At 40.7% G+C, this 13,096-nt stretch overlaps 1 protein-coding gene across 1 annotated transcript in view; it reads left to right on the top strand.

Annotated features, from left to right (window-relative positions):
• The window catches only part of raver2 (ribonucleoprotein, PTB-binding 2), a 129,550-nt gene that overhangs the window by 16,146 nt on the left and 100,308 nt on the right, over nt 1–13,096 (top strand). Inside the window, exon 2 of the mRNA XM_033621981.2 lies at nt 11,450–11,516. Coding sequence (XP_033477872.1) covers nt 11,450–11,516 — 67 coding nt within the window. The remainder of the gene's footprint in view (nt 1–11,449; nt 11,517–13,096) is intronic.

The following is a 13,096-nucleotide window of genomic DNA, read 5'->3' as shown; positions in this document are numbered from 1 at the left end:
TAGCATTTGACTGCTCCCATTTCCCTCATCTTGAAGTCAGTGATTTTTGATTGGTGTCTTGGTTAGATGCCTGAGATAATGTCTGTGATTACCACAAGCTTAAGGGACTTTTACGCTTTGTTTTATAACATAAAGTATGTTAGTATGAGGGCTACCCCCTGAAAATTGGAGATTCGGATCATCAGCCGAGCGGTCTGTTTTTTGTTTTTTTGCTGTTGTAGTTTTTGCCAGTCAGTGTTAAGTGCAGGCTACCTGTGAGGATGTTTTAGTCAAAGATTTTTCTACAGAGTCAGCGCTCTTCACTTTCACGCTGGTCTTTGGGACAGCCGCAGACACAGAGGCAGCTGCCCAGAGGAGAAGAGGCCTTGCACTGCAAGGCTCTGAACTAACATTATCCTCTGCCTTCTGCTTAGAAGTGGTGAATTTACAGTTCACAGCAACTTGATGATTCGGTCTCTAGCTTTGTTTGATATCTAGTTTTAGCAAAAAATGTTGTTGCACATTTCTCATCTGTCTTAAGCGCAGTTAGCTTGTTTACCTGAATGTCACTGTCACAATGAGCCCCATTCAAACTCTCAAGCTCTGTATGGAAAGAAAAGAACAAATTCAATAAGTAACAATAAGTTGACATGGAGATGATGATGAGAAATAAAGAAAAGATATATTGTGCAGCCCTAATGTACAGCACTTACAGTGTAGAAGTTGTTGGCAATAAAGTAGCAGTAAAAATGAGAATCCAAACTGTACGACATAAAAATTGTGCAGAAGCTAAATTATAGGAATAAATTAGAATAATGGCAGTAGTATAAAGGTAAAGTACCATCGTGGAGTGAATAGTGTCATAGTGATAAGCTCAAGAGTTCAACAGTGGAACAATAACAGCAGAGCCATTGTAATGCTAATAATTTAAAACTATGCAGTAGTGTTGTGTGTGTGTGTGTGTGTGTGTGTGTGTGTGTGTGTGTGTGTGTGTGTGTGTGTGTGTGTGTGGGAGTAGCTTTCTGCTTGCTGGCAGACGAGGGCTTCATCCTGTTCTCCCTCTGTAGCATGTATCACTCTATCAGTAGGTCAAGGACACAGATACTGCCAGTAAGGAGGCCATGCAGAGAGTGTTTGTCCCCTAATCCCCCCATCCCTCCCTTCCTCCACACACACAGACACACGCGCACACACACTCATTGAGTTGAAATGAGAGCCCACTGTTTCACTTTCCCCCAGTGGCCCTGTTTGTGTTTGTAAGCCACCTCATTTATGACTGCAGGACTAAAAGAGAGAGTGTGTATGTGTGTGTGTGTGTGTGTGTGTGTGTCTAATGGATGAACAGGTGTCGGAGTCAACGCATTTTCCTCCCCTCACTTTCCTCTATGTCTGGTGGCTTTCTCACCTTACATTTACATCACCTTGTACACTTTTACTGCATAGAATATGATTCGCTTTAGAGTGACTGACAGAGTGCAGCAGAGGAATTAGAAATATCTGAACTGGCAAACCAGCCGACAGATAGAAAGGGTCAAAACAAGACCTCGACGGTCTGAAAGGCAATTTGTTACTCCGTTTGCGCTCTATTTGCAGGAAATTGCCAGTAGAAGCTGTGAGGGGAAGGACAGTTGCTGCAAATTCAGGGATGAGATTTGCCATTGCGTTGAAATTATAGTAATCTGACACTTGGTGACACAACTAATCTGCAGAGGGAAATTCTGTCACGGATTTCACCTCTATGGGACGTTTTGAATATTTAGAGTGCAGCTAAGGATTCAGTTTTTTGTTTAAAGTCACTAAAGGAGGGTGGTTGCTAAGTGGATGTCATCCATATGAACTGAGGTCTCGTTAACCCACACAAACTGCTCCTCAGAAAACAGCATTGCGCTGTCATTTGACGCCTATAGAACCTCACAGACGTGTAAGGGATGAAATTGCTACTTTTCAGTACCATTGACTCGTGCTAATGCTGGGAAATAAAACGATGGTGATGAGATGAAGAACAACAACAGCAACATAAAAAGAGTCTTGATTCCAGGGTAACACGTGTAGCATTTGAGCTAGTAGATGCTTTTCTGGGCTGCATGTGCTTGAATCTTGTTTCATGACTATTTTCTTTTTTACTGGTACAAACGTACAACTCCTTCTCCCAACAGAAAGCTGGAGTACACTGACGTTGAATTATTCATTTGGCGAACACTTTTGTCCGAAGTGACGTACAAATGGGGCACAGAGAGATGCCTTCAAGAATAAGTGCTTCAGTTCCATGTTCCCCCTGACACCAGTGCTACAAGGCTGCAGGTGATAAGTGCATAGCAAATGACAATTCTCTTTTGGGATAGGGATTGAGAACGAAGGATTGAGAGATGTGATAAAAGAGCATATTAGGTGAGCAAATACTTTTAAGGAGGTAGGTCTTCAAGAAATTTTTGAAGACAGAAGGATCCAGTTGACTGAATCAAGTTCAGTAATCGAGTAATGCAATAATTTAATAATGTAGAGTTTAAATTGCATGATTTTAGTCCTAATTTTTCACTTGCCAATAGTTTTTGGATTTCGCAGACAAAAGCACCAGATCAGAGACAAATCAGCATTTGCTCCTGTGAGCAACTATCTCTATGTGTTTATTTCCAAAGACACGATGTGAGAGATGTGCCAATGTGTCGCAGATGCCCAAGAGATATAGCAGATTTGAGGGATAGGGTAGTCTTATCCACAATTATGTGGTCTACTGTAATAATAATGTGGTGAAAATAGAGAGAACATGCAGATAGTTATTCAGTCATATGGGATGGGAGATCGTCCATACAGTTGATACAAGGTTGCCATATTTTATAGAAAGAATGTGTCTTATTCTGTAGTGAGTAAGTTATTTTCTCCAGAGGTATGAAGCTGTTCACTTCTGAGAGCCACAATCCAGCAGGTAATGGGAGATCTGATTTCCACCTCATAGCAATATATTTTGTGGCAGTAGCCAATAGGATTTCTGTAAGCTTGATGGCATGGCTATGTCTGATATTAGAATTTAAGAGGCTGCCCAAAAGGCATACCTCAGGATCCATTGGCAACATGGACTGTGAATAAAGCATCACAGATCCCCTGCCAATAGCCTTGTAGTTTACGACACTGCCAGGTGGGATGAAGGAAAGTGCCCTCAACTAGACCACATCGAAAGCAAAGGGGTGAGAAAATGGGGTCAAACCCATGAAGCCTGGAAGAGGGGAGGTAAGTCTGATGAAGAAAACTGTACTGAATTGATCTATATCTTGAGTTTAGTGTGCAAGTAACACCATTGCTACATAGGTCTCTCCACAGTATAGGATCAAGCTATATCTTAATCCCTCTACCACCTAAGTCTAGATCCTTCTGGCTCAGACATTTAGATAAAAGGTAACAGCGCTTCATAAATCTTAGAGATGGTTCTAACCATTGGTTGACCATCATGAAAAAGAAATTCAGTGGGTGACAACTTGGGTAGTTTCCACTGTCTTTGGAGGTTTACCTTCATAACGTTTGTGAACTGTAAGTATTTAAAAAGAATCTTTGTCAGACAGTTGATATTTTTCCTTTAATTGTTGCAAGGACATAAGTATTCAATCCATATAACAATGTTCCAAGTGGGTGGTATCCCTTTTTAGGCCAAGATTCAAAGTTTTTATTCTGGTACAAGAGAGGAATAAGCTTATTTCCCAAGAGGGAGTCTTGGGAGACACAAAACTTGGCCCAAACATCTTGTGTATTTTAAAGTTTGGACTGAATGAACAATGTAAGGATTGCAGGTAGTACTTCTGATTGACTTTCCATCCCATTTATATAAAATATCAAACAGATTGAGCTTGTTCATCTCCAGCCTGTCAATGCTCGGCCATGAGAGTGAGGGATCCCCCTCAAACACTTGAGCCAAAAATTTAGATTGTGCGGCCAAATAATACAGTCTAAAATTAGAAACCCTTCTTTTGTGTAATCTAGGGTAAATTTATTTATTTATTTAAAGCGACCCTCTGGGATTTACCTCGCCAAATTAAGTGTCTGGTCAGCTTGTCCAGTGAAGAAAAAATGCAGAGGGAACATGAATTGGAAGGGACTGAAAAGTACAAAAATTAAGGGAAGACATTCATCTTGATAACAATAAGTCGACCGAGTAAAGTAAGAGGGAGGCTCGTCCACTTATTCATGTCATTGCCTACTTTCTGGTTGAGCTTGTGTAAATTCTTTAAACAACTATCCACCATTATACTCAGGTATTTAATCTCGCTTGGTGACCACTTAAAGGGAAACTGCTGTGAAATTAGGTATTTCAGGCCGAAACAATCCCCAAAACAGCCCGTGAAATCCTGGAGAGACTCTAAAGCTCATGACAACACAAGATACAGGACAGGGGAAATATGAGGGAGAGGAATTCTTTTTCTTACTTGGTTTTTCGCTGCAAATGAGTGCACAAACAGCCTGGATGGGTAGCTTCTTGTGGACATTCGTTTTGGAGGAAAGAACTCCTGTCTTGCGTGTTTTGTTGACTAAACAGATTGGAGACCAGACGGACTTCGTTGGGGATTTCTCCTTGTAAAATGTCTTGTGATGTGTTAACCCCTGTCATCGATCATGCATGTAATGGTAAAACCACAACTTCAGGGTACTCTATTATAAAACATGATAGTGGTGTAATGTGATCAGTACAGCAACCCGATGACTTTAAGAGTCGCATTGTGTGTAGGTGCTATAATTCGTTCCACCACACACAATGAGATTTTACGAGGTGTTTGTGGTGTGTGCGCTAGCCCTCTACAAGCCTCTACACCATATAGTTACCTGTAACATCCTTTCCCCCTTATTTTATGTTCCTTTATGAACCTAGACGGTTGCCTTTTAGCTCCATGTAGTGTTACCAGGTGTCAGACCAGGCTGCTATCACATTCCTTATCAAGTCCATCCTCTCAGGGCAGTTTGCTTTAATTCCACAGCAAGTGTGTGTATGTGTGCAGACATTGGCCCTGACTGACTGGACCTGCTGGAAAATGTCAGTTTCTTAAAGCGTTCAAATACAGGGAGGGCAGTGCAGGACAGAATGACACACTCAGTTATATTATAGAACAGCTTGACGTAGAGGAACATACAGGCTCTAACAGGAAACAGCCTGTCCTACTGCTCCTGCCCACATACTGTCCAGGTTCTTCATCTAATCACAGTCATGAAGACTTGTAATGGGGGCAGGAGAGGTGTCTTCTTAAATGTGTAATGGTGTTTAAAGTCTGTCAAGGTTTATGGTAACTATATCCATCTCAGTAGTGGTGAGAGGCAACAAAATGTAGCTCTGGTTGACCCTGAAATACAAAATCAGGGTTTTATGATTTGCAGTTTGTGGGTTCAGTGTGAATGTTTGCTCACACTGTCTCTTCACTGAGCCCAGTGGCTGTTTTGAAACACTCGTGAGCGTCGCTTAGCTATTACGGCACTGTTAATTAGGAGGCTGTTGAAATAGCATAGTGGGGAATCTCAATGAAACAAAGTGGAACATTGTAGAACAGCGTGAAGGGATGTAGTGAAAGTAAAAGATCATTAAGACGTGGAATGTAAAAGGGAAATACGGCGAAACAAACTAGAATATCATAAAAACGTCCAGCATGGTGTACTCAACTGGTAAATTGTGCGGCTGAGAAGAGAGGCAGAATTGTTTGGACTCCTAAAAATAGTCTTTAAGTGTCTTGCAATGTGCCAGCTGTGAGAGACAAACTTTCAGCTCGATTTAAGTAAAGAATAGCACAGGGATGAGGGATAAAACACCACCAGAGAGAATGCGCCCTGAGTGGTATAATTCAGCCTTGTCTGACTGTGCGCAAAGTACTTTGCAATGTAGTGTCTGTATCCTGTGCAGTGCAGCAGTAACTGTTATTTAGTGGGGGAAAATGATGGAAGCAGTGGCCATTTGTACAGCTTCTCTTCTCTGGAATTTCTTTTATTTTTTTGCACACCACTTAAGTTGATTTCATATGTAAATTTCTATATTGTTGCTTGACTTCTTCCACCATTACTTCTTGCATTTAGGAAATTACTTTTTCCTTTAATCTATTAAAGGGGTGCACTGATTATGAAATTCTAGGCTGATACTGATATTTGAAATAACATTTTGGTTTTCTATTATGTATAATATATTATAGTTGCTTGTTTAATAACTATTTTATATTCTTGTGAAAACATCGACAAATTTCTCTTTCAAACAACTGTATTTATTCAATTTCTTGCCACATCACAAGAGGGTTATAATTTACCTTTGCCCAATACTCATTTTTACTGAATAGAGCTTGAATGCATCATAACATAACTCAGCGCAACCTGAAGCCCTTTTTAAACAGGAATTGTGCAAATTTGCCCAATTAGTCTTTTTTCAGCATTGGTAGTATAAAAACAAAATCGGAGAGTGCGGCAAAATGCCGTCTACCTACTTTTGTTTACACAGAATGCGCCTTTTTCGGGCCAACGGGGGGCGTGAGCAAGAAACAAAACATGTAGCTCAGTGTGTGACATAAACAATGACGTGGGAGGGAAGCTGCGGCTGGTCAGTCCTTCGGCGATTCTCTCGTAAATCGGCCCATTCTTCACCGTCCCCGTCATCTGACGGTTAATGGCCTCTTCGTATGCGAGGACAAGGAGGACGCGCAATTCCTTGTCTCCCCAGTTGCTCAACTTTACAGTGTCTGTCAGGTTTGCGTTTCCCTCTTGCTACTAGCTGCTCGCTAATTCCTGCTATCAGCTGTTTCCTGTTTATTTACCGCCAGTGGGTCGCATGGGCGGCGTCATCAACAGCTCCTCCCACAAGTCTTCAATAGCCCCTCCCGTGGCGGAAGGCCGCCTCAGTCTGTTTAAACTAAAGGGTTCTGCCAATATGACTACCCTACGAGGCGGAAAATTGGGCACCTCGGATGAACTCGCCAATCCGGCTCTGTGTGTCTAAACGCTCGCAGATTGCCAGCTAAACATCCCGGCCCAACATTCGCGGAAAATCTGGCAGTGTAAAAGGGGCTTCTGTCAGCTGTTAGTTCCGGCCACCGGCTGCTAACAGCTAATGCTAACTAGCCGTCCCTCTGCCGACATCAACACAGATTTGTTGTTTACTATGTTTATTATCAGGGAAAAAACAGGGTGCATCCTCTGATGCATCAATAGTGAGGATCCTTTTATCCCGACGGCATCCCTGGGAAAATCCCTGTTCGTCCCAAATAAGTTTTCTGTTGTCCTCGGGTAAATAGGAAGCCAGTAGTTTATGGCCCTCCATTTTACCCTTTGCAAATTAGATGTGACACAACAGAAAACATCAGCCACTGCCATCGATGAACATCATCTTATGTTAATAGGCCGATGACAGTCAGCAAGGTGAATATTGGCTGATTCCTCTGTGTGGCCGATGAATCAGTGTATCCCTTGTCTGTTACCTTTTTATGTCAAAACTCTACTTAATACAAGAGCTCAGCTTTACCTATTAACATGCATCATGGCTGTAGAAAGAAAGAGACCGTGAGGGGGTTAAAAAAAAAACCAAGAAATTAGCTACAGTAGAGCCCAGTGCATTGAGAGAATAGAAACATGGAAGCACTGAAGCAGCGGGATAAGCTGATATAAAAGAAGAAAGCAAGCTTTGGTTGGCAATAACAGTTTAAAGCACTTTGCTTAAATCCTCACACATTAGTTACAGGCATGCTTTGATCTAAATAGTTTAATCCTATTTTATTCTTATTGTATTTGCCTTGTTGTTAAATTGTCTGCAGGGATGTATTATAATGTGTGTGTTGGCCTTGTAATGTGGGGAAAAATACTAAAACTTTGTTCGCTTGGTAAAAAAAAAAAATTCAATTATGTTTTCTGTTATTTTTGACCGTAATTGAGTCCTTTGAAATTTTCTTTAAACAGGTGATAAACATGGCAATTGTAGCATGTTTTTAAAGTCACTCACCTTGTTTTAAGCATTTTTTTTAACATTATGCTGCATTATTTCGTTAAAAAATAAATAATAATAATGATAAAAAATAGATTTCTCTTGAATATTGGTTGAAATGTTCACCAGTTTTTAAGAGAATAAAGTAAAGACTCAGTTACAAACACAAAATGTTGTAAAATAAGTTTATTTTGCACTGTTTGGTTTCAGGTGGTTTCTATTCATTCTCCCCTCAGACGAATTCTTCCTCTCTCATAGCACGATCGTTGATATGGGGCAAAAAATCCAAAACACCGCTTTTCCTTCTCTGTCTTTCTCTGCCTTTCTCTGTCCCTCTCAGCGATTGCAGCTCGCACTGCTCTGATTTTAAGGGCGAGCGAGTTTGACCCTCTGCGTGGGCTGCCTTGCGTGGCCTTCACTGATATGGAACATGCCTGCTTGCTGTGTACATGAGTGGGCTGGGTGGTGGTTAGAGAGATGGGGAAAAGAGAAAAATGTACACATTAGAAAACCTCATCATTTCAGTCGTTGTGTGACCATGTTTTTGTTCGTCTTGTCTTTATATAATGATAAATGGGATTGGAAATATTTTCTGTTCACACGACCACCAGGGAATGTCAAACCCGCTTTCACTCTCGTTTTCAAGGTGATAACTGTGTCACCACAGGTTGGTGCTTTACAATAATTTGAATGGAAAAATAAAACATGGCCAGCATTAGCTCACAGTGAATAAAAGCACAGGATTTGGGCAACATTAACTGACATTACAGAACAGCATCACTGGTTCTTGAAATACCGCTTCTACTTTTTGTTCACATTCAGGCCATTTTAAACCCTTTTTATTTGCTTTAAACCAGCTCTTAGAAAATGCACACAAGTCACATTTTCAAAAGTTTTAATCAAATCGTACAGGAACATAATGTGAGATAGAGTGGGGCTAAGTGGAAGAGTCAACGTAAGGAAGGAGAGAATGTCTCCACATCATTCAGACATGGTCACAGTGAACACAGTGTGTCTGCATCGGAGGATGAAACAGCTTGAAAGTCCTGCTGGATGCGCACCATACTGCTGTAGACTGGCCATTACATCTTGTCTCCGGTGGCACTTAACAATAATTGCTTTATGCTGAAGTGACCTTTCAGTGCCACAGAGTTTAGTCGGTTGCTCGCAGGTTGTTTTAGCGCTGCGGTTGTTGATTTATTCTCGTTATGTTTTGTTTTGTTGCTCACCGCTCAGTCCTTGCGCCTACACTGTGCTCCTGTGGGATCTGGAACTGTTGGACAGGTTTTGACTGTGACTGGATCCACGAGGTTGCTCATATCACACTTGTTGCCAAGCTCTGAACATTTTGTGCTGTCAGTTAGTTGTGTGCAGCAGAGACTCCGTGTGGCTATGTAACAGGGAAACCCATCAGGAAGGTACGGAGGCTAACAGAGTTAGCAGTTGAGCTCATAACACACTTAGACAGGGTGTGAGGATCTCTTTCTGAGCTATTGCATTACTCTCGCTTCATCCCTTACTGTCACTGAAGAGACAATATGAAACAATGCTTCAGGAGAGTGGACCACACTTTGCTTTAAAAATAATTCCCACATTTATTACTTTGATATGCAGCTGTGTGTGTCCCTCATGTGGATTGAAGTGCAGTGGTGTGGGCTGCTGTGATTATGAGCCTGACAGGAGACGCAAAGCTTTTCATCTTAAAAATGCACTTTAAAAAAAAAAAAAAGCATAATTACCCGTTAGAGACAAATTACTGCAATTGGGGAAGTCTTCGATCAAAGAGTTTCAAGTGTCAAAAAATAAGATTTCATCAGTGTGATAAGCAAAAATTAATTTTTACAGGGTTTACTTAAACTCAAGGTGTCATAGTGGATATCTGAGTACTGAGATTATTACTGAAGGCAGTTGGTTAGTTAAGAATAACTGTCTTGCTGTTAGAGTAGTACTGCCACGACATAGTCTGACTTACCTCCCGACAGTTACTACAGTAATGTATCCGCTGACCATGGTTAATCACACATTTTCTGTAAAAGTGATGCATTTTGTCCGTAGAGCTGGAACATTAAATGATCATTTGTCAACTATTGAATTAATTGATAATCACAGCTGCTTTGATAGTTAGTTTAAGCGATTTTTTTTTTTTTTTTTTTTTAAAGAAAAAAGCAAAAATTCTCTCATTCCATCTTCTTAAATGTGAGTATTTTCTGGTCCATTTACACCTCCGTGACAGTAAACTGAACATCTTTGGGTCGTTGACAAAATAAGACATGAAAGCATCAATTTGGGCTTCAGAAAACACCAATCAACAAACACAGGGGTGTGTTCCCTCTGAAAAAAAATAAAAATTTGAAAACTCATTTCCTGCTCTATTATTTATCCCAATCAAGTACAGCTATATTAAATATAGCCTACCGTAAAACTTTAATTAAAAGCCTAGTCCCAATTAAACACACAGTTCCTTTTGCTAGCCTGGTGTAGCTGCCCATTTTGACAAATAAAGGCCTGTCTCAAATAGAAGCCTGGTCTGGTTGCCAAGCATTTTTTTTTATTTTCATAGAAGTTTGGGTGTATAAACTGGATTGTTGACTGCCGACTTGAGCTACCATTAGTTAGCTTTTGTCAATATGGAGATGCTATACATCGTTAGCTCGGTTCAGTTCATTTTACTGAAACCATGAGCACCAGAGAAGACTGCAAGTCATTCAGTATTACCGGCGTGACGAAAAACAAGTGGTGTCTCCCTGCCTCTGAAGCTGTCATAAAGTCAGAGTATGAGTTCATTCTTCAATTACACAGAAAGTTATTTATATTTCTTTGGTCCGTAAGGGTCCACCAATCAAAAAAATACTTGAATAGCAATTTATGATATTCTAAGCCTTATTTGAATGACAGTAGAATCTCTGACAGAATCACAACTAACAAGTTATATTCATACTGGTTCAACTAAATAGTTTATTTGATAGTATTTCCCATCTTTGCTGGGCAACAGTTTTGTATGAAAGGAATCAAAGGCCTGTCCCTAATATAGGCCTGTTGAGTTCCGTGATTGAAGCAAATAATATCCCAGGCTACTAACTGAAGTTTTCAATGTACAAATATGCAATAAATGGAAGCTACAAGTATCTACAGCAGTGCACATGCAGTGCAACATAAATGATTGACACTTCACTCAGACTTGATGAAGGCTGTCTGCCAAATAAAGACATTAATGTCAGTTGTGTATGCCCCTGAGCTGCGTTTGGCTGGGGTCCGTCAACACCACTCAGACAAACCACACAGAACTGCAGCACACTGTAGTATTAAAACCAGTATAATAATGGCCATTTGTGAAATTTATTTATGATTATGATAACATTTGGACAGCAGTGTGACATTTTTAGCGTAGTTGAATATTGGGAGGGATGTGTCCCCCCCTCTCTTCCCCAGGATATATTAAAATTACTGCCTTGGTTTAGACAAGCTTTTGAACATTTGGTTATTCTGGCACTTGGATGATCTCTTGGCTCAAGCCTTGTGTGTTTCTCTCTTTCTGTCTCTTTGCAGGAAGTCCATGAGATTCTGAAAGAATATGAACTGAAGTACTGCTTTGTGGACCGCAACAAAGGCACAGGTAAAACTCACACTTAACCAGACCCAGAAACACACACACACACACACACACACACACACACACACCATGCTTGTACTTCTGTACTTGTGAGGATCCTCAATGACATAATGCATTCCTTAGAGTACTGGGTAAAAAAAGGAAATATAAAAGACAAAGAACCCAATAAACCCCATACAATACTCAACTTGACCTTTAACCAGCACAACTAAATGCTTAACTGCAAACTAAGCCATAATTGTAGCCCTATAATCAGGTCTTAACCCTTCAGCGGCCCTTTGAAGAGCAGAGGACCATCCAAAATGTCCTCAGGCTAAAACTCAAAACTGTCCTCACAATAATAGATGTACAACAGCACATACACACACCCACACACACCCACACACACACACACACACACACACACACACATTCAGCTCAAATGATCCTGTTCTGTAAACCAAACCCTAAACATACAGCTATGTCATATCTGTCATCACAAATTTGTATTTATAGTTATATGGAAAGTCGTGCAGTACTGATATCTGCAGGGGAGGCATGACTCAATCACTGGTTTTACACACTGTAGAAATAGTGGAGGGGTCACGCTGGCGGATGGGCGGAAACTTTAGCCTGTGACTCTGGTGACTTGTCTCCTAACTTATTCAGGACATATATTTTTTTTTATTTTTTAAGCTAAATATATATTGAAAATACTTCGTCATTGAGCTAGTTTCCCGTCTCTTTAAAGTAGCTGTCTGTCATTCACTCGCAGCAGAAAACTTCCCTTCAAAATAAAAGCTTTGTGCCAGAAATTGACTGTATCCTAAAATACTGTTTTTTTTTTTTTTGTTTGTTTTTTACAAACTTGATACATCCGAGAGTCACTTGTGATCCATTCAGAATGGACCACCGACCCACTTTTGGACGCGGATGCGGAGTGGATGATTGGTTCAGTTCAAGTGGTTGTACAATAAGGAACAAATCTTTAAGCTTTTCACTGGCAGCTAGGTGCTTGAACTAAAATGGACAAAGTGCAGTCTTTGCAGAGGATGGGTGCATAACTTGTTCTATGTCATGTTAACCTGTCAGTATGTTTTTGCACAGGCTTAACACAGTAATTTTAGTCGTAACGACTACATACCTAAATTATCTCTTAACCATGTTTTACTGACAGTTTAATTATAGTTGTAATCCTTTACCAAAATCCTATCTGTAAATGAGCTGCATATAAAAGTGAGCGTCTCATTTGAGAGGGTTTTCTACATTGAGTACATTTGGTCCTCATAAGTCTGGAAATACAAGAAGAGACACACACACACACACGCATACACACACACACACACACACACACAGACCAGACCCCCTGCCCCTAGAGTGTGTCCCTTTCCAGGGAAATCTTACATAGTGCCTATATTTAGTCCATGCCGTCAGCCAAGCACCTGAAACATAACGCTTTTAGAAAGCAGAGGGGAGCTGTAAACAGCTGAGATATCAAAGCACCAGTCTGTCCATAAGGTTAATGGGGTTTAGGAGCAAATGAGAGCCTGATGAAACACAGGGCCTCATCGGACCGGCAGCCACAGTACTCTACTAATTAGCCC

This window comes from Epinephelus lanceolatus, chromosome 6 (assembly GCF_041903045.1).
Source record: "Epinephelus lanceolatus isolate andai-2023 chromosome 6, ASM4190304v1, whole genome shotgun sequence".
Classification (NCBI taxonomy): domain Eukaryota; kingdom Metazoa; phylum Chordata; class Actinopteri; order Perciformes; family Serranidae; genus Epinephelus; species Epinephelus lanceolatus.
Note: the sequence above shows the minus strand (reverse complement) of the source record. Positions and strands in the feature narration are given on the sequence as shown.